The 24754-nt window shown below is 33.1% G+C and overlaps 3 protein-coding genes across 5 annotated transcripts in view; 1 reads left to right on the forward strand and 2 right to left on the reverse strand.

The window, feature by feature from the left end:
- Window positions 1-5809: 5809 nt before the first annotated feature.
- Window positions 5810-14340, reverse strand: LOC140060758 (L-asparaginase-like). 2 transcript variants are annotated; one of them, XM_072107098.1, is made up of 12 exons: window positions 14021-14340; window positions 13473-13596; window positions 12620-12941; window positions 12223-12349; window positions 11777-11889; window positions 10562-10747; window positions 10056-10295; window positions 9513-9608; window positions 7652-7815; window positions 7311-7397; window positions 6906-7005; window positions 5810-6743 (listed from the first exon to the last, which is right to left on the reverse strand). In XM_072107098.1, the coding sequence occupies exons 1-12, from the start codon at window positions 14214-14216 to the stop codon at window positions 6591-6593; spliced, it is 1908 nt and encodes a 635-aa protein (XP_071963199.1). In that variant the 5' UTR covers window positions 14217-14340; the 3' UTR covers window positions 5810-6590. The 2 variants fall into 2 exon arrangements, with proteins under 2 accessions (XP_071963199.1, XP_071963200.1); XM_072107099.1 differs by lacking the exon at window positions 9513-9608 and having other exon boundaries at window positions 5812-6743.
- Window positions 14341-16157: 1817 nt separating this feature from the next.
- LOC140061101 (SPARC-related modular calcium-binding protein 2-like) overlaps window positions 16158-24754 on the forward strand; it is a 35427-nt gene continuing 26830 nt past the window's right edge. For both annotated transcript variants that reach the window (XM_072107547.1, XM_072107548.1), the window contains exons 1-2: window positions 16158-16749; window positions 22470-22638. In XM_072107547.1, coding sequence (XP_071963648.1) covers window positions 16657-16749; window positions 22470-22638 — 262 coding nt within the window. In that variant the 5' untranslated portion in view covers window positions 16158-16656. The remainder of the gene's footprint in view (window positions 16750-22469; window positions 22639-24754) is intronic.
- The window catches only part of LOC140061102 (dnaJ homolog subfamily C member 4-like), a 45152-nt gene continuing 37786 nt past the window's right edge, over window positions 17389-24754 (reverse strand). Inside the window, exon 8 of the mRNA XM_072107553.1 lies at window positions 17389-17694. The gene's annotated coding sequence lies outside the window, so the exon portion shown is untranslated. The remainder of the gene's footprint in view (window positions 17695-24754) is intronic.

Consider the following 24754-nt stretch of genomic DNA (forward strand, 5'->3'; position numbering starts at 1 on the left):
AACCAGTTATATCGAAAAATAAAAAGGTCGAAATTTCGAAATTTTTTGAAAAAATCCCTGAACTATAGTACAGGGAATTTTTCGAAAAAATGCCAATTTTCGACCCTTTTATTTCCTGACATAAATGGTTACTATAGCATAATAAACATGCGCAGAGTTGAATAATGGTTCTGCGCATGTCAATTATGCTATAGTAAACAGATTTTTGATATAAATGGTTACTATAGCATAATAAACATGCGCAGAGTCGAATAATAGGTTCTGCGCATGTCAATTATGCTATAGTAACCAGTTATATCGAAAAATAAAAAGGTCGAAATTTCGCAGTAACCAGTTATATCGAAAAATAAAAAGTCGATATTTTTCGAAAAAATGCCAATTTTTGACACTTTTATTTTTTGACATAAATGGTTACTATAGCATAATAAACATGCGCAGAGTCGAATAATAGGTTCTGCGCATGTCAATCATGCAGTTATATCGAAAAATAAAAAGGTCGAAATTTCGACATTTTTTGAAAAAATCCCTGAACTATAGTACAGGGAAATTTTCAAAAATATGCCAATTTGCGACCCTTTTATTTTTTTGACATAAATGGTTACTATAGCATAATAAACATGCGCAGAGTCGAATAATAGGTTCTGCGCATGTCAATTATGCTATGGTCAAACGTTTTTTTATATAAATCGTTACTATAGCATAATAAACATGCGCAGAGTCAAATAATAGGTTCTGCGCATGTCAATTATGCAATAGTAACCAGTTATATCGAAAAATAAAAAGGTCGAAATTTCGATATATTTTGAAAAAATCCCTGTACTATAGTACAGGGAAATTTTCGAAAAAATGCCAATTTTTTCCCCTTTTATTTTTTGACATAAATGGTTACTATAGCATAATAAGCATGCGCAGAATCGAATAATGGGTTCTGCACATATCAATTATGCTATAGTAAACAGATTTTCGATATAAATGGTTACTATAGCATAATAAACATGCGCAGTGTCGAATAATAGGTTCTGCGCATGTCAATTATGCTATAGTAACCAGTTATATCGAAAAATAAAAAGGTCGAAATTTCGACATTTTTTGAAAAAATCCCTGAACTATAGTACAGGGAAATTTTCGAAAATATGCCAATTTGCGACCCTTTTATTTTTTTGACATAAATGGTTACTATAGCATAATAAACATGCGCAGAGTCGAATAATAGGTTCTGCGCATGTCATTTATGCTATAGTAAACAGATTTTCGATATAAATGGTTACTATAGCATAATAAACATGCGCAGAGTCGAATAATAGGTTCTGCGCATGTCAATCATGCTATAGTAACCAGTTATATCGAAAAATAAAAAGGTCGAAATTTCGACATTTTTTGAAAAAATCCCTGAACTATAGTACAGGGAAATTTTCGAAAAAATGCCAATTTTTGACCCTTTTATTTGTTGACATAAATGGTTACTATAGCATAATAAACATGCGCAGAATCGAATAATGGGTTCTGCACATATCAATTATGCTATAGTAAACAGATTTTCGATATAAATGGTTACTATAGCATAATAAACATGCGCAGAGTCGAATAATAGGTTCTGCGCATGTCAATTATGCTATAGTAACCAGTTATATCAAAAAATAAAAAGGTCGAAATTTCGACATTTTTTTAAAAAATCCCTGAACTATAGTACAGGGAAATTTTCGAAAAAATGCCAATTTTCGACCCTTTTATTTTCTGACATAAATGGTTACTATAGCATAATAAACATGCGCAGAGTTGAATAATGGGTTCTGCGCATGTCAATTATGCTTTAGTAAACAGATTTTTGATATAAATGGTTACTGTAGCATAATAAACATGCGCAGAGTCGAATAATAGGTTCTGCGAATGTCAATTATGCTATAGTAACCAGTTATATCGAAAAATAAAAAGGCCGAAATTTCGACATTTTTTGAAAAAATCCCTGTACTATAGTACAGGGAAATTTTCGAAAATATGCCAATTTGCGACCCTTTTATTTTTTGACATAAATGGTTACTATAGCATAATAAACATGCGCAGAGTCGAATAATAGGTTCTGCGCATGTCAATTATGCTATGGTCAAACGTTTTTTTATATAAATGGTTACTATAGCATAATAAACAGGCGCAGAGTCAAATAATAGGTTCTGCGCATGTCAATTATGCAATAGTAACCAGTTATATCGAAAAATAAAAAGGTCGAAATTTCGATATATTTTGAAAAAATCCCTGTACTATAGTACAGGGAAATTTTCGAAAAAATGCCAATTTTTTACCCTTTTATTTTTTGACATAAATGGTTACTATAGCATAATAAACATGCGCAGAGTAGAATAATGGGTTCTGCGCATATCAATTATGCTATAGTAAACAGATTTTCGATATAAATGGTTACTATAGCATAATAAACATGCGCAGTGTCGAATAATAGGTTCTGCGCATGTCAATTATGCTATAGTAACCAGTTATATCGAAAAATAAAAAGGTCGAAATTTCGACATTTTTTGAAAAAATCCCTGAACTATAGTACAGGGAAATTTTCGAAAAAAATGTCAATTTTCGACCCTTTTATTTTGTGACATAAATGGTTACTATAGCATAATAAACATGCGCAGAGTCGAATAATAGGTTCTGCGCATGTCAATCATGCAGTTATATCGAAAAATAAAAAGGTCGAAATTTCGACATTTTTTGAAAAAATCCCTGAACTATAGTACAGGGAAATTTTCAAAAATATGCCAATTTGCGACCCTTTTATTTTTTTGACATAAATGGTTACTATAGCATAATAAACATGCGCAGAGTCGAATAATAGGTTCTGCGCATGTCAATTATGCTATGGTCAAACGTTTTTTTATATAAATCGTTACTATAGCATAATAAACATGCGCAGAGTCAAATAATAGGTTCTGCGCATGTCAATTATGCAATAGTAACCAGTTATATCGAAAAATAAAAAGGTCGAAATTTCGATATACTTTGAAAAAATCCCTGTACTATAGTACAGGGAAATTTTCGAAAAAATGCCAATTTTTTCCCCTTTTATTTTTTGACATAAATGGTTACTATAGCATAATAAGCATGCGCAGAATCGAATAATGGGTTCTGCACATATCAATTATGCTATAGTAAACAGATTTTCGATATAAATGGTTACTATAGCATAATAAACATGCGCAGTGTCGAATAATAGGTTCTGCGCATGTCAATTATGCTATAGTAACCAGTTATATCGAAAAATAAAAAGGTCGAAATTTCGACATTTTTTGAAAAAATCCCTGAACTATAGTACAGGGAAATTTTCGAAAATATGCCAATTTGCGACCCTTTTATTTTTTTGACATAAATGGTTACTATAGCATAATAAACATGCGCAGAGTCGAATAATAGGTTCTGCGCATGTCATTTATGCTATAGTAAACAGATTTTCGATATAAATGGTTACTATAGCATAATAAACATGCGCAGAGTCGAATAATAGGTTCTGCGCATGTCAATCATGCTATAGTAACCAGTTATATCGAAAAATAAAAAGGTCGAAATTTCGACATTTTTTGAAAAAATCCCTGAACTATAGTACAGGGAAATTTTCGAAAAAATGCCAATTTTTGACCCTTTTATTTTTTGACATAAATGGTTACTATAGCATAATAAACATGCGCAGAATCGAATAATGGGTTCTGCGCATATCAATTATGCTATAGTAAACAGATTTTCGATATAAATGGTTACTATAGCATAATAAACATGCGCAGAGTCGAATAATAGGTTCTGCGCATGTCAATTATGCTATAGTAACCAGTTATATCGAAAAATAAAAAGGTCGAAATTTCGACATTTTTTTAAAAAATCCCTGAACTATAGTACAGGGAAATTTTCGAAAAAATGCCAATTTTCGACCCTTTTATTTTCTGACATAAATGGTTACTATAGCATAATAAACATGCGCAGAGTTGAATAATGGGTTCTGCGCATGTCAATTATGCTTTAGTAAACAGATTTTTGATATAAATGGTTACTGTAGCATAATAAACATGCGCAGAGTCGAATAATAGGTTCTGCGAATGTCAATTATGCTATAGTAACCAGTTATATCGAAAAATAAAAAGGCCGAAATTTCGACATTTTTTGAAAAAATCCCTGTACTATAGTACAGGGAAATTTTCGAAAATATGCCAATTTGCGACCCTTTTATTTTTTGACATAAATGGTTACTATAGCATAATAAACATGCGCAGAGTCGAATAATAGGTTCTGCGCATGTCAATTATGCTATGGTCAAACGTTTTTTTATATAAATGGTTACTATAGCATAATAAACAGGCGCAGAGTCAAATAATAGGTTCTGCGCATGTCAATTATGCAATAGTAACCAGTTATATCGAAAAATAAAAAGGTCGAAATTTCGACATTTTTTGAAAAAATCCCTGAACTATAGTACAGGGAAATTTTCGAAAAAATGCCAATTTGCGACCCTTTTATTTTTTGACATAAATGGTTACTATAGCATAATAAACATGCGCAGAATCGAATAATGGGTTCTGCGCATATCAATTATGCTATAGTAAACAGATTTTCGATATAAATGGTTACTATAGCATAATAAACATGCGCAGAGTCGAATAATAGGTTCTGCGCATGTCAATTATGCTATAGTAACCAGTTATATCGAAAAATAAAAAGGTCGAAATTTCGACATTTTTTTAAAAAATCCCTGAACTATAGTACAGGGAAATTTTCGAAAAAATGCCAATTTTCGACCCTTTTATTTTCTGACATAAATGGTTACTATAGCATAATAAGCATGCGCAGAATCGAATAATGGGTTCTGCGCATATCAATTATGCTATAGTAAACAGATTTTCGATATAAATGGTTACTATAGCATAATAAACATGCGCAGTGTCGAATAATAGGTTCTGCGCATGTCAATTATGCTATAGTAACCAGTTATATCGAAAAATAAAAAGGTCGAAATTTCGACATTTTTTGAAAAAATCCCTGAACTATATATATAGTACAGGGAAATTTTCGAAAAAATGCCAATTTTCGACCCTTTTATTTTCTGACATAAATGGTTACTATAGCATAATAAATATGCGCAGAGTCGAATAATAGGTTCTGCGCATGTCAATTATGCTATAGTCAAACGTTTTTTTATATAAATGGTTACTATAGCATAATAAACATGCGCAGAGTCAAATAATAGGTTCTGCGCATGTCAATTATGCAATAGTAGCCAGTTATATCAAAAAATAAAAAGGTCGAAATTTCGATATTTTTTAAAAAAATCCCTGTACTATAGTACAGGGAAATTTTCGAAAAAATGCCAATTTTCGACCCTTTTATTTTCTGACATAAATGGTTACTATAGCATAATAAACATGCGCAGAGTTGAATAATGGGTTCTGCGCATATCAATTATGCTATAGTAAACAGATTTTCGATGTAAATGGTTACTATAGCATAATAAACATGCGCAGTGTCGAATAATAGGTTCTGCGCAGTGTCGAATAATAGGTTCTGCGCATGTCAATTTCGTTGCTTTTCTGTCTTCACATTAAGGTGTAATTTTTTCTGTAGTTTCCACAAGGACATCTCTAATTTGTCCTGCAGCTGGTTAAAGTATTATGGAATCTTTTATCAATTCTTTGTTTTGTAATCTGGGTTTCGGCATGTCCATACTCTTCTTGGGTGTTGTCGGAACCGAGTATTGCTGATCATCAATTTATTAGTTTGCATCACTGGATACATATTTCACTTCATTGTTATGCTGTGCAGTCTTCTGCCAATAAAAATAGGAATTCACCACTCTATGTGGAAAATAGTACTGATAGGGCACTTATTTATTTTTTATCATGTGAGCCACAATTGTCCAATCAAAATGACAGAAATTTATTTAGGTGTTATATAATACACACAATCCCTCCTTCACCAACAATATCAGAACAATGGACAAGAATCTACATAGTTATGTTAAATACGGTAAACAAATTTTTTTTTTTAAACTTATTTTATTTTATGACATAACTCGTTACTATTGCACTATAAGAGGAACAACGTACAAATATGGAAATATCATCTTATAATATTGATATTTTGATAAGTGCATATATTGCTGTATATGAATGACCATTCTCTCACAGGAATCCGTCAATTCATTTCATAACATTTGTTGATGACATTTTTCAGATTTTTTGAATGATCGCCATATAAGCTGTGTTCCCAAGAACTAGAGCTGAGCGTTCATAGAACAAAGTTAGGCTGATCCGAATCACACCTCTCTTATACCTTTGTGTCGTTGACTCTAATCTACAACCAATTCCATAAAAGATACATCTGACGTCACATGATGTGACTTCCCAATATACTGTAACTTCTAAACTCCTAATAAATATAAATCCCAACGTACAATGAAGACTAAAACTCCGATAGATCGCAATATAACCACGATAAAGAAATTAGTGTTCAAACATAGTATAGCAGTAAGAATAATAGTTCATCCTTACTATATAATATAGAGGGCCTACTGGTCTGGTTAGTTAATTCATCAAACATCACAATCTTTTTCATTGATATGCTTCAAAGAGCTCTAAAATCTGTTTGTTGTCAGCAGCTACAGCAAGAGATAAAGGCGAGTGTCCATTTCCGTCTTTAGCCTTAATGTCAGCACCCCGTTCTATCAAGTACTCAATACATTCAATTTTTTTTAATGTGACCGCCTGCAAAAAGGAACAATTTTACATCAAGATACCCTAACATCGAAAAACGAATTATCTTTTTTATTCAAATAAATGCCCTTTCTATTTATAACTCTCTTGATTTATGCAAAACAAATGTATTCAATTAGGAATTGTTCAAAAGGAAATGAAAATTATTCATACCACATGAAGAGCAGTCCTCCCGGTGTAATCACTACATTTGAAGTCCACTTCAGCCAGAGCAAACGCCTCTAGGCCAGCAACATCTCCAAGTTCTACAGCACTAGAGAGTAAAATAGAAATTGCAATCATCATACATATATTTACATTCTTTCTTTATCACTTGATCATGTGATCAACCATTTCAGCTAGTATAGATGGTAAATGGTTAAGCTACCTTATAATATAATGCAAATAATGAATGTGCAACGGTACAAATAATTTCATGAAGAAAAATGTGAATGAAATCGTTTTTTACAAAATGAAATTATTTGTTTTATAACACACCCAAATGGTTGTTGCTAATTGAATGAACACACAATATAACAAAATTCAATGCAATTTATATTAGTGTGAAAGGAACTTTACCTGCACAATAAAGATGCAAGTTCTTTAGTTGTTTCCCGTATGAAGTGACCTCCTGTCTTTTTGATTAGTTTAATGACTTCAAAATGTCTGTAAAAAAACAAAATTATTGTAAAATGTATTGAACCAATACACCTGATTCTCTGTACTGTATCTCCACATATGGATTTATCTGTGCAGTATCATAGGCAAATATGTAATACAGTGTCACATGTTTCACAAGAGGAGCCTTTATTATGTTATGTTAGGGTTAGGTTAGATACAGTATGAGGAGTTGGCTAAAAATGTATATATGGAATCTCAAAAAGGGAGATCTTTGCCAATTTGTAAATTGATAGATTTACCTGCATCTAATGCTCTCCATAAATGGTGTGTTGCCATAACGATCTCTATCATAAATTGACGTTCCATTTTCCAACAGATATCTCACAACATCTATGTGACCTTCGGCCGCTGCTAGGTGTAATGGTGACCTCTGGTCATAATCACAGAGACTTAAATTGCCACCCTAAAAAGAACAATGATTGTGAAGACTTTTCATAAATACACTTGACCAAAGTGGATTGAGGACATGCATCTTTTGAGGTGTCAAAATGCACCTTCAATGTTTTAGTGTGTAAAACAATAATGATATTTAATGTATGACTACAGTAACAACTTTGTTTGTGACACCCCTCTTCACACCTACTGTAAGGGGTGATAAGAACAAGCTATATACAAAGTGGCTTTTTTCTCCACTCCAAAAGATAGATCTTGTGTATATGTTTACCAGGATTGCCACCTTTGAGAAGGATAGTGAATGAATTCGGAAACAAACAACAAAATATATGTTTTAAAACCAAGGACATCCTTGTTTGATTACTAAAAGTGTCCCTTAATAGCGTTCTACTGGTTCTATTATATAATTCTTTTTACTATATGTTATAGAAATTCATTTATTCTTCATGACTGCAATAGTAAAGAATAACAATTAGTTACAGTAAATTACCTTTCCAATACAGTATATTATCCATTCATTCATCCCCAAATTAAAAAAAAGCTCTGTCTACACTATCAAACTAATTTGACAAAAAGGCCAAATATGGTAATGATATGACATCATTGTGTTCATATATGGGCACATCACATTTTTTTGTCTTTGATAGTGTAGACAGAGCTTTACAGATCATTGAGTTCCGAAGTGCTCAACTTCTGTAATCCCATTAAATGTAAATTAATATTATTATGCTTTAGGAATTGAAGATTGAATTGCGTCCATCAGCTGAGCTTTGATCAATATATTAGTACGAGTTGGGAATTTCATATTAATTATTATTCCTAACGTCATTTGGCAAGTAGTCTGTGACGTCAAAATGAAAACATGGATAATAGTAGAAAATTAAGTTCTTTATATGAGAGGCTCAATCTCTGTTTTGCCAGACAAGATTAATCAGTTACTGAAAATGTTTATTATCAAACACTCACAAACTTTCATTTTTATTTTGACACATAATTTTGAAACAAAAAATTTAAATCTTACAAATGGTATCTGCTTTATACTGAAAACATGCTATTTCATTAAACAACAATTGATTGAAATATATATTTATACTAAGTAACCTCTTCAGTCAAAGACTGGTCTCCCAGAGGGCCCAGATATGATCAGTGGCTGTGATGCACTAATACTCGTCTCGAAAGATGTACTAGGTTCTTTAAAGTGCACACAAGCTAGATGTGTACACTGGACCTACGGTTTATAGTCCTTATCCGAGAAGACTCGTTCTACCTCTAGAACCATGGAGTGAGTGAGCCTTGAACTCCTGTCGATGTTATGGCTACGTAATTACGGTTCCACCGTCTTACTGTAACCGATCGGCCACTCACTCACAATAACAATAATACAGCACAGCAGAACCTTCAACGCAACAATGCAAAGTGCATAATCATAAAGTGGGAACCGATAACGCAACCATGCGGCAAACATCGTTTTGATTTCTTGCTCGCGGGGGAAACAATTATTGGAAGGGCATTTTCATCCTTTGCGTAGGTTATGTTACATTGCGTCTCTAGTGAGAACCAAGCTTTAAGGGGACAATTTTTACCACTACATCCATCCTCTATTCAGAGAAACACCCTTATGAAAGAGGATACATTGTTGAGCCCTGAAGATGTCCCCTTAATAGGTGTTCTACTGTATTGTTTAATAGAAATATTCCTCATACACACCATTGACTTATAATATTTTAGAGAGTTAAGATCACCATTCTTAGCAGAGGCACACATCAACAATGGCAACAAGGCAGTGCTAACAGACTTTACTTCCTGAGTAAAAAAAATAAAATAAGAAATTAGAAATACTGTACAAAAAAAGTGCAGACTAGAAATTACAGTATAATAAAACAGAATCTATGATAGTTTGTTTTATAAGATCATAATAATACAAATTTAAACTATGGTCATAAAGATGTATTGTTCTCTCTCAAAAACATGAAAAATAAAAATTAATACAATCAGACATTGAATATGCCATTTTGCAGTTTTAGTTATTTGCTTCCATAGAAAAATAATTTCAATTATAAAAATATGAAAATAAACGGTTGTAATTCGAAAACATTGTTTGACAATTCTTTGTTTTAAATGAGAGGTATTTTTTTTTTAGGTAAATATTTTATTTTTTGTCCCAATTATTATGTGAAAATGGTATATTCAACAAAGACATTTTTTGAATACATTTTTCAAGGAGATAATATATCTTTAAAATAAATTTACCCGACTGTTTGAAATGTTGAGAGTTTGAACAATGGCTTGGATGAATTTGGAGTCTTCAAGGGAGAATTTCTTTACCTCTTCTTCAGCAAAGACACGAATCTCACCTCGTAAGTTGCTTTGCAACATCTCCAACTGCTGTTGTCGCGTCAAACCAGGCTTTCCGAGAACGTAGCCAAGCTTAGCCAGGGCTGCTTCAGGGTTGATGTCAGCGCCTGGTATCACACCAGCATCCATCAGAGCCTACGATGGTAAAGACACAGAAATATGAGTATTTTCAATAGAGCTTCAGGAATGAAAAAAAATTGTCCCCTCAATAGGTGTTGAATAGAATAGGGTTGGCTGTAGTGTTATTGAATATATTTCCCTTCACAAAAAAGTGTCCCCATAATAGGGGTTTTCCATGAGTAAGGGTGTTCTAAAAGGGAGGTTCTACTGTATTGTAAAGCTCTATCTACAGGGGTCCTACTATATTATTATTATTATATTATTATACTAATAAAACATACCTTTCCAGTTTCATATGAATTGGAAACAACTCCTTTTATACACTGCGTGCAATTCAAGATCAACACGCCTCTGTCTGCTGCCTCCTTGAATTCTGTCATGAGGTCCTTTCGATCGCTAGGGCCATTACCAGCTCCGTATGTTTGCAGAACCACGCCCTGCATCGGGTGCTGTAGGAATGATCTGACCTGCAGTGTGAATACAATATTTAAATTTATATGAAAAGAATATTAAATATCAATATATGTTTAACACTACAGGCAACTGCCAATTAGGAGGCATCACCAGTGGCGTAACGCAGAGGCCCCCTGCTGGAGATCTCGGATGTTTTTAGCCCTTTTTATTGTTTGTTTTAATGCCTGGGGGCCCCTGGGTGGGGGGTTAGCCAGTGAGAGCTCATAGCCCTTACACTACTGAGCATCACTATTAAAGGATTGGGTTTTGAAAGTTTCCCCTTTTACTGTAAAGATACTAGAATACCCATTTTAAATATTTTGGCCCATTTTAACTGAGTAAAATGAAGTCTTAATTCAATATTGACCTGTTTTTTATTTTACTTTTGAAAGGAAACCCTTTGTCTCCATGTTACTGGATTATTGGATTACTATTGAGATCAAGTTGTTGGGATGTCTTTTAAAACAACTGCTAAAAATAAATTATATTATACTTTATGAAACCTTGAAATTACACAGTTCTTTTTATACCATTTGTCCAAGGAAATACTTAACTCTCAATTTGTAGGTTGGTTACAAATTTGTACAATATAATTTATATTATTTTTCCTTTCAACAAGTCATATCAAGACTATTAAAATTAATGCTATGACTTCAAGCGTTTATACCTAATAGTTACATTTTATTAACATGCAAACTAACATATTATGAATATTATCTAGGTTATTATAAAAATTGAAGGGTAACAAAACTAGTGTTTAAGTTTAAGTTGTCTGTTGGCAAAGAATTATAATACAAGTAAATTATATGGAATCTAGATACGAGGCCCTTAACATATCATCTCTGTTAAGTCATGCTTTGCATGCAATTTAATTGGGTGATTTAAAAGTGGTCCAATCATAGGGTGACAGCAGATAAAGTACAAGACCTAAGTTCAACTCTTTTCATCTTTGAAATGTACACAATAATTTATTCAAAACAGATGGTTTTATGAATATAATAATAATAAATAATAGATTAAATATTAATTAGCGTGTAACTCACTGTTTGTACTGTTATACCTGGAAACAACCTGAGGAGGCCTACATTACAGTTTAAGTGGGTATGAACTGTAAACTTCTCCGTCGACTTACTGCGGAATATACTATCCCAGTCAACTGAACAGAAAACATAAAAGAATTTTAAATTTTCAGATCCTAAAAACATGTCTGAAAAGGTATAGAAGGCCCCTGTTATTGCAAACCCATAAAAAGTGTTTGGTTATAAAATATAAAGTTAATGTGAACTCTGACCTTCCAGGGTAGTAGCCACAAGGACAGTTGGTAAGGGATCAACCTGACCACCATTTTTTTTCACAACCACTGTACCTACCCCGGAAAACTTAGCAAACCTTTTTCGGCAAACTTGCTCTAGTTTGCGCAATAAAACCTCTTCTGAGCAACACACAAATCTCATGTTACGTTAATAAAACATTCAGATCACATATTCACCTATTACGTCAACTTCCATCCTGGCAAGGGGGTCAAGGTTCGGCGAATCAAATGCATCAAATTGGTTGTTGACTAGCTTCGTTACTCGATTCCCTCTGAACAATTTCTTGTCAAAAAATAATGATACCTAAAAAATACAACAAAACTAGAATAATAACTGCAATATATTACTTTGATAATGCATACAGTTGGATTACAGTAAACAATAGTGTATCTAGGAGGGAGGAGGTGGAAGCCCCTGATCTAACAAAAACAAAGTGTTCAAGGTACTTCTTGGTTTGGCATTGTATTTTTCAAGCCCATATATCTGCAGGAAGGCAACCTCTCCCTAATGCAAAACAATTTATCTCATATTATCTAAGACTGTGAATAAAAAATACACCAAATTCACACTAACTTCTGGAATGACATAATGGCCAGCAAGATACAGCGCCCCCAGCAAGTTCTCCCTCCCGTCACTACGGATTTCTTCCAACGGCACTTGAGAACCAGTAAAGATGACTGGTTTGCCAAGGTTCTCACACATGAATGACAGAGCAGAAGACGTGTATGCCATCGTGTCAGTACCGTGGATGATCACAAAGCCATCAAATTTCTCGTAATTCTCTTTTATGTCCTCGGCCAAAGTTCTCCAATCTTCAATACTGATGTTGCAAGAATCTTTAGGTTCCGGATATTCAAATATACAGTACAGTATACGTCTATTATGGCTACACAATCTGAAATAGAGATTTGAATTGCTAAATAGCTTCATAGGCAGGTGGTGTACGGAAATAAATAAAACAATTAATAATAATTATACAACTGCTGTATGGCTTAACCTGCTGGATTATAATTGCTGGCAGATAACTTATGTTACTACATTAAAATTATGTCTCTTTCTTTTATGGTATTCTCAAAATTATTGACTATTTTATGTTTGGCAGTATACACAGGCCTTGTCTTTTGAAAAATATATATATATATATTGCACTCCTCAATACATTCAGGGATGCTGTAGGTGTGCTGTTTGTATTTTGGTGTGTAGAAGTTTACCAAATTTAAGTATGTTGTAAATCGCACTCCTCAAGGGCAGTATAGGAGTGTGTTAGGTGAGTGATCGCACTCGCTCAACTTAAAAGACAAGGCCTGTATACATACGGTTAGGATGAATATTAATTTACTAAACAATTAAAAAAAATTAAGATAATTAAATTAAAAAACATTTTTTTAAATATTTCAAATACAGAGAACAATGGTGTATAACATACGGCAGAACAAAAGTTTCTCCCAGGGCCTCGTCATATTCTTTGAGTTTATTGGCATATTCCTTATCATGTAAATTTGGGTTTCTTCGCACTGCCTGGCTGAAATAGTCTTTCTGTGGTGTGTATACTAAAAAAAAGTAAACCTCATTATAAAATTCAACTCATGTTTCCAGCTATAAAATTGTTTTACATAACATTGTAACAATACATTTCAGTTTACAATGGATTTGAAAGTGAAGCATTTAAAATCGGTTGCTTTTTACTTGGGTCACAATACAAAGAACTCTGGTATTTTGTATTTATATCGGTAGCATTTAAAATCAGTTGCGCTATTTTGAATGGGGCGTTAGGTACATAAATCCTTTCCATACAACCAAGTGATTAGGCTTAAGTCCTTTTCCCTTAAAAAAGTGGTGATGCAACTTCAGAACATAACTCACAGGGAAACCCAACACTGAGTGTTAGAAACATGACATGGTATTATTAGGCCTACTATCTATAAAAATAATGCTAGGTCCTACTAACTCTAGGCCTAGACTAAACAAGCCTACCTCCATCAACCCTGGCCATCCCCAGTGTACCACCGGTAAACATGACCAGTATTCTGGATTCAGATGATTCGACGCTATCCTGCGAACTGATTTTTCTCAGTTTATCACTTAGCTTCGGATCCAATAAGGGTTGTAAACTTGGATTCAACTTCATTGATATATCTGAACTACACCGTCGAATAGGCCTACAAGACATGATTGTTTTCAGTATCAATTAATGTAGTAACAACATGGAATTAAGCAGTCGGTACGATCAAAAACATCTTTCAATCTGGTGCGTGGGAATGGCTACAATTTGTTTGCTCACGTGTCATGACGTACGTACGTATACATTGACATCGTAAAAGGCTCCTTGATTGTCTGACGAATGGAAATCCAGTATAATGACACACCTCCAACACACCTCCAGTTTGATCCAGAAAGAGGGCGTAAGACTGTTTGATAGAATTCTCTCATCAGAGTAATTTAATACTTTTCAGTTTTCTTTAAATAATAATAATATATAATATTAAAATAATAACTCAGAAATAGGCGAACTAGGAAAATGTTTTTTATAACAAATTACTGATACGTTTTCTGGTACGAAAAATCTATAAGCTAAACAAGGCGATCATTTTTAACCAAGCGTCAATTCCGGATCCAATAAATATGACAAAAACTTAGATGAATAGTTTGATAATATTACTAGCAGGATTTGTTTTTATACAATGGATTATACAATGTTTATTTGAATTTTAAAAGATAATCATGAAGAAATAAGTTGATAATGCTGAAGCCATGTTTGTTACGTCAGTGTTCTAAAAGCCGCCATTTCGCTTGATTCCTCCATTAAAGAATTAAGCAAAGTATTTAAGATAAAGAGGCGTGAAGTGGTATATTGATTAAAGTGCGAACTTTAATCGGATCTTGGCTGCTAAATTACGAGTGTGAAAAACAACAATTAGGCCTAAACGCAAAAAAAAACAAGATAAGTTTTTCATCTAGCAATAATCACGAATACAGTTTTGTTTCCGCAAGGACGTAAGCGCAACGCAAGCGAATTGACCAATGTGTGATTGGTAAAACTTCTTGTAGTGCGTTTTCGTACGTCATTGCGTTGCTTAGGAAATCAACCTTTAACCTTTGGCTATATATCGACTATGCGCGCAAAACAAAACATCAGAAAAATGTTTTAAAAAGTGTTAACATCGTTTATTTTGATTGGCAAGCAAGTGTAAAAGGATGTTACTATTTGTAGAACATAATTATTCCTTTACTGCTTTTTGGATGCAGTTGGTTTTCAAAAATCCTAATTCTATACCGTTGTCTATAATTATACCAGCCTTTAAAATTCTTTAGGCATTTATAATCGTATTATCTCGATCGTTATTGTGTATACAGGTGGTCTATTGTTATTTCTATTTAAAAGAAACAACAAACAATGGTTCTACATTAAAACGAAACGAAAATATCAGAAACCAAAACGTTATTTTGTTTAGTGAAAGATCTTAACCTTACGAGAAAATAATGTCTTGCAATGTATTCGCTCGAATCTACTATGCGCATGTGTATTAATATTTCAACTTTTTTTTGCGAAGCGAAAAATCGCGTACCAATCAGAGCTCAGGGATGTCGGGTCACCTGTAGAAGAATACTATAATTTAACTGTGGAAGACATATTCCCTGTGGAAGACATATTCCCTGTGGAAGACATATTCCCTGTGGAAGACATATTCCCTGTGGAAGACATATTCCCTGTGGAAGACATATTCCCTGTGGAAGACATATTCCCCGTGGAAGACATATTCCCCGTGGAAGACATATTCCCCGTGGAAGACATATTCCCCGTGGAAGACATATTCCCCGTGGAAGACACATTCCATGTGGAAGACACATTCCCTGTGGAAGACATATTCCCTGTGAAAGATATATTCCCTGTAGAAGACATATTCTCTGTGTGTGGAAGACATATTCCCTGTGTGTGGAAGACATATTCCCTGTGTGTGGAAGACATATTCCCTGTGTGTGGAAGACATATTCCCTGCTAGCTAGTACCCTATATTGGAATTCCTCAATCGGATCCCATCATCGGAGGAAACATGTATTTAAATGAATAAAGATCTGGAAATTACGGTCAATAACGAAAACAGTAGTCAAGATAAAATTAAGGCAGTGTGACGTCATTCAATATAAAAAGCACATTATCAATCATTATCAATCAACTGTTTTCTGGTTTAGCAAATGGTCAGATCCATCAGCTTGTATAGCACCACCCATTCTTACCTAAAGAGGTATTTAACTTGTAACAAGTTTAATCCAATAGGAATGATCACCCGAAAAGCCCCGCCTCCTCAATTCACAAGTGTGTGTGATTTGAAACGAGAATGTTTTGAAAGGTACTTATCTGTCGTTGCCTCGCGAGTGGTGAGCGTCAAGAACTTATTGCGTGTGCCGCCGCTGAAGATATCAACATCACATTTATGTTTTTATTTTACCGCCTCAGGTATCGCAAAATTGTCAAAATATTTTTCGACCGTCGGCCAGGTAACACGACGCGGGAATTGTTTGTGCAGTACACACCGGGGTTTAAATCACACTTAATTGGAAGGACTTATTTAGGGTTATATTAAATTGTTTCGACTTCATAAACTTCAGATATGGACATTTTATTTCGCCACTGTCTGCCTCTTACGGCAATCATCTTTAGCATATTATTTATGGAACATGCTTGCGAGGCAAGGCTTGCTAAGGTAAGATAATTATAATTCATTTAACTTAGGCCTAATTAAGTACGGTATCTGAATTTAAAAACAGGCATGCGACAAAGCAGGTCTGCATACCTTTGTAAAATGGAACGTCCGTCTTTCCCTTGCAAAAGTGGCTACTGCTACATGTGTCCTCTCCTCTTGCATATTTCACCAGCATATTTTCTGAATCCCCCGGCCGTATGTAACGGGCTACCTCCTGCCGGTATCTGTATAAAGTAGGCCTGAGTCGTATGATATTTGTTTATCGATAAGTCCATTTACGGATCATCTGCCACTCAAACATGTTACAATGAAATTTGATAACGAATAATTTTCCCCTTAAAGTTTCTTCTTGGTGAAGTAACCTAAATGCCCTAAATATAAATCAGAAGTAGCCTCAAAATATAGGCCCTAATATAGACCCACACTTCTCTGGTCATATGATATATTAAGTTATACGGTACATGTCGATTCCAAGTGAATATTAATGAATTGATTAATAACGGTTCAAATGATATAGGCCCATCGGCGTCCTTTAAGCCTACCTTTCCATAAAATACGTGAGACCGGTTTCATGGAGTGAAACCAAGACGTCAAGATGGTGTACGAGAGGAGAGGGCTAGATTTTCCTGTCGCCAAGGGTAAGGGTGGTGGTATTATTCTCCCCCGTTGAGAAAGTCAAATTGCTTTACGGGTTATTTAAAAGCTATAATCCTACCTTTAGTGTTAACCAGCGAAATAACAACAGATCTTTTACTAAAACCCAGTATCATTGACGTGTCGGTATGAACATTTTCGTCATTTGACAAACGTCGGCATTATGTGGTAGGGTGGCCAGTTCCTTTCCACGCCGCCTTATCCTCCCTAGTATTTTCAAGCAGGTACTCATTTACAGCTAAGTAGACTGGGAGTAGACTGGGAGTTGTCGGGAATTGAACCCAGGTCTCTCTGTGACGCAAAGTGAAGTACAATAATGTGCTTTATTATAGTGACCACATTCAATGCCAATTAATAGGCCTACACAATACGCAACTAAGCATATGAAGTTTTGTAGGCCACATTGTTTTGGTCATATCGGTCGACTAGACAATAACTTTACAGGATCACCATTAATAGTGTTATAATGTGGCCCATAAATAAATTATCAAATTGCATCCGGTTGTATGTATGAGAAAACCGTTCTTTTAAGGCCTTTTCAAAAATCCATTAAAAAAAAAATTGAAATGACGATTCCCCTTTTTTCGATTTGCTAGATAGTTTTCGCAATTAATAATAAACATAGCTTTTTTCATAGATATATATTTTCCATGGTGTAAATAACATTATAAGTAGGCCTATATAGGACTTCATGATTGCGTGTTAACGAACACCAAAATATTTTTAATGGCAAGCATGCATGTTGATGGGACATAAGCCACATCACGTAAATTTCACTAACAACTAAATTTGGCAAAAATTGCAAAACATCAAAAAGAAGCACATGGGCTTCTTAATTAACCAAGAGCACTTTGAATGGCGTCTTTTATAGATGGGCTACTTTTCAAAATAAATGCTGTAAATTTTTTTTAATCAAACCATGAAATTATGTTGAAAATAAACCCATGACCTTCATTTCGAAAGCGGTCGTTTTTAGATTACTTTTGCAAACCAAAAAGGGGATTTTTTTGTTGATGGGCTTCTTTCAATGTTTTACGGTATCTGATTATCATAATGATTAAACAATAACAAACCATCACCGATCATCGTCTTCAATTAAATATTCATTTCAAAATGTGTTTATGAAAAATAAAATTTAATATAATGGATTATATACCATTTCATATTCAATATCGTCCCAGTCTGCGTTTTACGTCATAAATTACAACAGCATAATCCGCCGGTCAAATCCCTTCACCCAACTAGGCTACATCATTTCTAAAATTAGTTTAGTCTGAGTTTCTAACTAGGTTATCGGTACATCAACACGATTTTGCATATAGTTTAAGTAGTTACAAGATGTTTATTGCGGTCAAAATAATTTTTAATATCTTATCTCCACTGATACGTTGGTCAACATGTGTTATCGAACATAGCAAGTCAAGTAGTTCCAATTAAAAACGGAGTACCTGAACCATGTGATCGATCCAATGAGTTTATTATTCTCTGCAATATGCACTGTTAAAATAGTGTTTAGATCTTAAACATGTATTTTGTACCCACTTTTTCCACACATTTAGCCTTAAACATGTTTAAATATGAAACATGTTTAGGTTCTAAACATGTAGTCTATATCCAACTCAATACATCAGTGACGTGTTGATTGTAAAACATGTGGAGCAATATAAAGACACGTTTAAGTTTTAAACGTGTTTAATTTGGCATGTGTGGAGCTCATGTGTGGAGCTTTTTTACACCACAGTAAAATCGTATGCACGCAACTCTAAACACGTACCTAAACATGTTGACTGCGAAACATGTGGAGAAATTGAACATAATGGTGACATGTTGACTGCTGCTAAACGAGTGGAGGAAAACTATAGCTGTCTATAAAGACGTTTAGGTTTTAAACACACTAAACATGTAACTACGTGTTTAAATGTGTCTCACTGTTTTTACAGTGTGGTACCCGGATTTAATTTCACACAAACTTAAAACATAATATTTCTCTTATGTCTACTTTTTTTTTTTCTCTCTTTTGTGGCGCAAACACCACTTTTATTCACATTCATATTATCTCATATTACATAAAATCGTATTATTTAACTTGTAAATGTCGTTACAGTTCATCATTCTTATGTCTACTTACTGATCTCATTGAACTAAGCTTAGAAAATATTTGTGTTTTTTCTAAAATCAAATTAGAACCGAATTTTTTTAACGATGCAGTGTACATTATTTGGGCCAAAGGACAAATATAATAAAATTTAGATCTTCCAAAAAAGAAGATCCATCTTTTCTTTCTATTTTCATATAAACATTCTATTTATTGACCTAGATTTTGTATGAATTATTAAATAGACTAAGAGACATCATTGAAAAGTTGTGTACTCTATTGCAAGAATACACGTACTGATAGGCCTACTTTATTTTTGGAGGATAAACTTCCGACCAAACAGTACATTTTGACTGCATGATGTTTCCTGATCATCATACCATGGATCATACCATTTTATACCTCAATGATCATATTTTATATTAACGCACAGAAGCTCTGACCCCAACGAGATGTCGACTTGACAGTGCAGATCGGTATTCCGAAATCACTTACTGTTAGCGATTAGAGTAGTTACCGATTTTTACTCGAAACGGAAGTTCACACAACGGAATACCGATCTGCACTGTCAAGTCGAAAAATAAAGTAGGCCTATCAGTGTATTCTTGCAATAGAGTACACAACTTTTACCCCACTACACGCTACTTGTAGGTCTACACATATTTGTTTGCGGTTCGTAAACATAATTTATAGTAGAAATACTCCGATTTGAAAATAACATATGTTCGCATTCTTGTGTTGTTAAAACCACTCAACATGACAAATTCGTTTCACCATTCAATTAGCGTTCCAATTCATCGTATTGCAATTTTACTTGTTTTATAAATAATTTAACCACATTTTATTTTCCAATTGTATTACGTAGTATTCTACACGTCTGGCAACAATAAATAAACTACATCACACGTGGTTTGGGTTTATTTTCAATAACATTGTTCGGAATTGATGGATAAGTACATGCGCTCAATTGTAATTTACGTGTTCATTCAAAGAGATCTCTATACCTTTAGCCGAGTTTAATTCCTGGTCCGACTTATCATGACCCGATTGAACTTTTACAATCCAGATTAACTGATTATTTGCTATTTCATTGACTTTAATGGTACATAGTCTTTCGATATCACGTTTAATTCTCTCGTAATATTTCATTCGTTCAGTCGCCTGTGAAACAATTCTCGCGTGTTGCTGTCAAAACTAAACCAGGTGAAATTGTTTACCCAAAATGCCGAGTAGGCCTACCGTAATAAGTCATTTAGCAATTGAAGGTTCTTCTTTCGAAATTGGTTTCGATTCGATAGGGAATGCTACAAATAATATAAGAGAATAGTGTGATAGTATTAGTAAACTAGATCTGAACTCGTCGTCAAGACAAGTTAGACGACGCGATACATAACGTAAAAGTCTGTAGACAATCAACTGTACACATAAATGGCTCCTGTCTAACATAATGTAACTTAATGTAAATGCATAGGCCTATACAATGTTAATGTTTAATTTACATTGACGAATACAGTATAAGAGATAAAGGCCAATTTACACAGACGAGCGGTAACGGTTAGCGGAAAACCGCGTAGCATGTCCAACGTAGAATCTGTATCTATCCTCAGCGGAAACCGCCCGTTTACTCCGTGTTGTGTGTAAATGGTCAAAGAAATAACATAGATTCTATATTTGTATTATCGTTACCGACCTTTAGGCGGTGACGGTAATGTTTCCATAGAACCTTGTTGGTTTACGTTGGTAAACATTCCTTCACGGTTGTAAGAAACTATTATGTTTAAATTATAGGCTAATAGGTTACCGGGCCCATCATCTCAATAGATTAGCCTAATTTAAAGATTCTGTTTTTAACCAATTTTGGTTATATTTAGAATAAATCGGATGTTTACATAACAAGTTAAGTTTATGAGTTCGATTGGAACAGAATGGCCTGCTACCACTGGGGTCCTAAACAGATTAAGATCGCTGATGTTATCACTTGCCTGTTTCCAAAGAGAAACTATTGGCGATCACACAATACAGTAGAACACATTAATTTGAAAGGAACATCTTCGGGGTTTAATAAAGTAACCCATTATTAAAGGGGTAACAACAAGCGAAATTCATTCGTACTAATACGTGCGTATGAAAACAAAATCTAATCATGCATAACGGATTGTAACTAGCGCCATCACATACTTTTAGAAGCGACTGCGATGACTTCTATTACTAACTCTCAATTCACATACTTGCCTAAATTCAACATTATCCAGTAAGCAACTAATATTCGCATTCTTACCAAATGTTTTAGTTATCTACTGTATATCCCTCATAGTCTTGGTATTTAATATTGATTTGTTGGTTATCATACATGCGTTATTTATCATCGTCGGTAGAGGTCATTTAAAAGCCGACTGGTTCCGCACGTGACATTGACGGATAACTTACTTTTTAAAGCAGAATGCACACTGGCGCATAATTATACATTCATCATTTTTTCAAGGCCTCCTATAGGATTTTTCTTTCACTGTATAATAAATTTAACTAATTGTTAATGCATTAGGCTATATATACATTACATTAAATATCAGCATTTATAAAACTGACTAATAATATATTGTTCTTCCCCTTCCTCCTTTTCGCCACCCTTACACTTTCCCCTTAAATTGAACGCAGGGCAATATTTTGCCCGGACCTCCTTTTAAATAATATATACTATGAAATAAAAGTGGGGTGGGGATGTTCTACCCGCCACACAAGCGGTATCACAATACTACTGTTTGTTTAACGTCGGTAGACGGATACCGTACCTGAATTGGCTGAATGTTCAATATCTACAAACTTCTATGATGTTTTAGGAAATTATAAAAGTACAACTAATGATACATATACTGAATGTCAAAAAATAAACTTTAACATCAGTAAATTATAATACGCATAATACACGTAAATCAATATTTATAATATAGTAGTACACTGTTTGTTTTTGCAGTTTCCAATTGACAGAGTAACAAATCCAAGTTGTAATTCAGATTGTACAGATGCACCAAAAAAGTTATTATGCGGCAGTGATGGGTTGACCTACAACTCGCGGTGCCAGCTACAATACGCTAAGTGTATAGGCAAGCAAATTGCAATCATCAAAAAAGGAAAATGTGTAGGTAAGGTCATCTGTTGAGTTGTTCGATTCACTATTTAATATTTGTTTGATAAATGTATTCATTGATTCAAGTAATGATTAATTCAATAGATTAATGATTTCTTTAATGGATTGGTTTGATTGACTTGTATTGATTTGGTTTGATTGACTTGTATTGATTTGGTTTGATTGACTTGTATTGATTTGGTTTGATTGACTTGTATTGATTTGGTTTGATTGACTTGTATTGATTTGGTTTGATTGACTTGTATTGATTTGGTTTGATTGACTTGTATTGATTTGGTTTGATTGACTTGTATTGATTTTGTTTGATTGACTTGTATTGATTTGGTTTGATTGATTGTATTGATTTGGTTTGATTGACTTGTAATGATTTGGTTTGATTGACTTGTATTGATTTGGTTTGATTGACTTGTATTGATTTGGTTTGATTGACTTGTATTGATTTGGTTTGATTGATTTGTATTGATTTGGTTTGATTGACTTGTATTGATTTGGTTTGATTGACTTGTATTGATTTGGTTTGATTGACTTGTATTGATTTGGTTTGATTGACTTGTATTGATTTGGTTTGATTGACTTGTATTGATTTGGTTTGATTGATTTGTATTGATTTGGTTTGATTGATTTGTTTAATTGGATTGAATAGTTGGTTGGATATTGATTTGGTTTGATAAATCGATTTTGAATGATCAATTGCATTAAATGAATTGTTGGAATATCGATTTGGTTTGATTGATTTGTATTGATTTAGTTTTGATTGATTTGTATTGATTTGGTTTCATTGATTTGAATTAATTGTATTGAATCATTTGATGAAATGTTGATTTGGTTTCTTAAAATGATTTAGTTTGATCAATTTCATTTTGAATATTTGATTGGAATACTGATTTGTTTTGATTAATTGATTTGTATAGATAAACTGTATTGAATAATTGATTGGAATATTGATTTGCCTAGATAAAATCGATTTAGTTTAATTAATTGATTGATTAATTGGGATATTGATTTAGTTTGATAAATGGACTTGTATAGATAAATTGCATTGAATAATTTATGGGAATATTGATTTGGCTTGATTAATTGATTTGGTTTGATTAATTGATTTGGTTTGATTAATTGATTTGGTATGATTAATTGATTTGGTTTGATTAATTGATTTGGTTTGATTAATTGATTTGGTTTGATTAATTGATTTGGTTTGATTAATTGATTTGGTTTGAATACTATAATGATTAATTAATGGAATATTGAATTGGTTTGATTAATTGATTTGGTTTGATTACTATAATGATTAATTGATTAGAATATTGATTTGGTTTGATTAATGGATTATGGTTTGATTACTATAATGACTAATTGATTGGAATATTGATTTGGTTTGATTAATTGATTATGGTTTGATTACTATAATGACTAATTGATTGGAATATTGATTTGGTTTGATTAATTGATTTGGTTTGATTACTATAATGATTAATTGATTGGAATATTGATTTGGTTTGATTACTATAATGATGAATTGATTATAATATTGATTTGGTTTGATTAATTGATTATGGTTTGATTAATTGATTTGGTTTGATTAATTGATTTGGTTTGAATACTATAATGATTAATTAATGGAATATTGAATTGGTTTGATTAATTGATTTGGTTTGATTACTATAATGATTAATTGATTAGAATATTGATTTGGTTTGATTAATGGATTATGGTTTGATTACTATAATGACTAATTGATTGGAATATTGATTTGGTTTGATTAATTGATTATGGTTTGATTACTATAATGACTAATTGATTGGAATATTGATTTGGTTTGATTACTATAATGATTAATTGATTGGAATATTGATTTGGTTTGATTACTATAATGATGAATTGATTATAATATTGATTTGGTTTGATTAATTGATTATGGTTTGATTACTATAATGACTAATTGATTGGAATTTTGATTTGGTTTGATTAATTGATTTGGTTTGATTACTATAATGATTAAGTGATTGGAATATTGATTTGGTTTGATTACTACTGTATAATGATGAATTGATTAGAATATTGATTTGGTTTGAATAATTGCATTGAATAATTGATTAGAATATTTATATGGT

The sequence above is a fragment of the Antedon mediterranea genome, chromosome 10, assembly GCF_964355755.1.
Source record: "Antedon mediterranea chromosome 10, ecAntMedi1.1, whole genome shotgun sequence".
NCBI lineage: Eukaryota > Metazoa > Echinodermata > Crinoidea > Comatulida > Antedonidae > Antedon > Antedon mediterranea.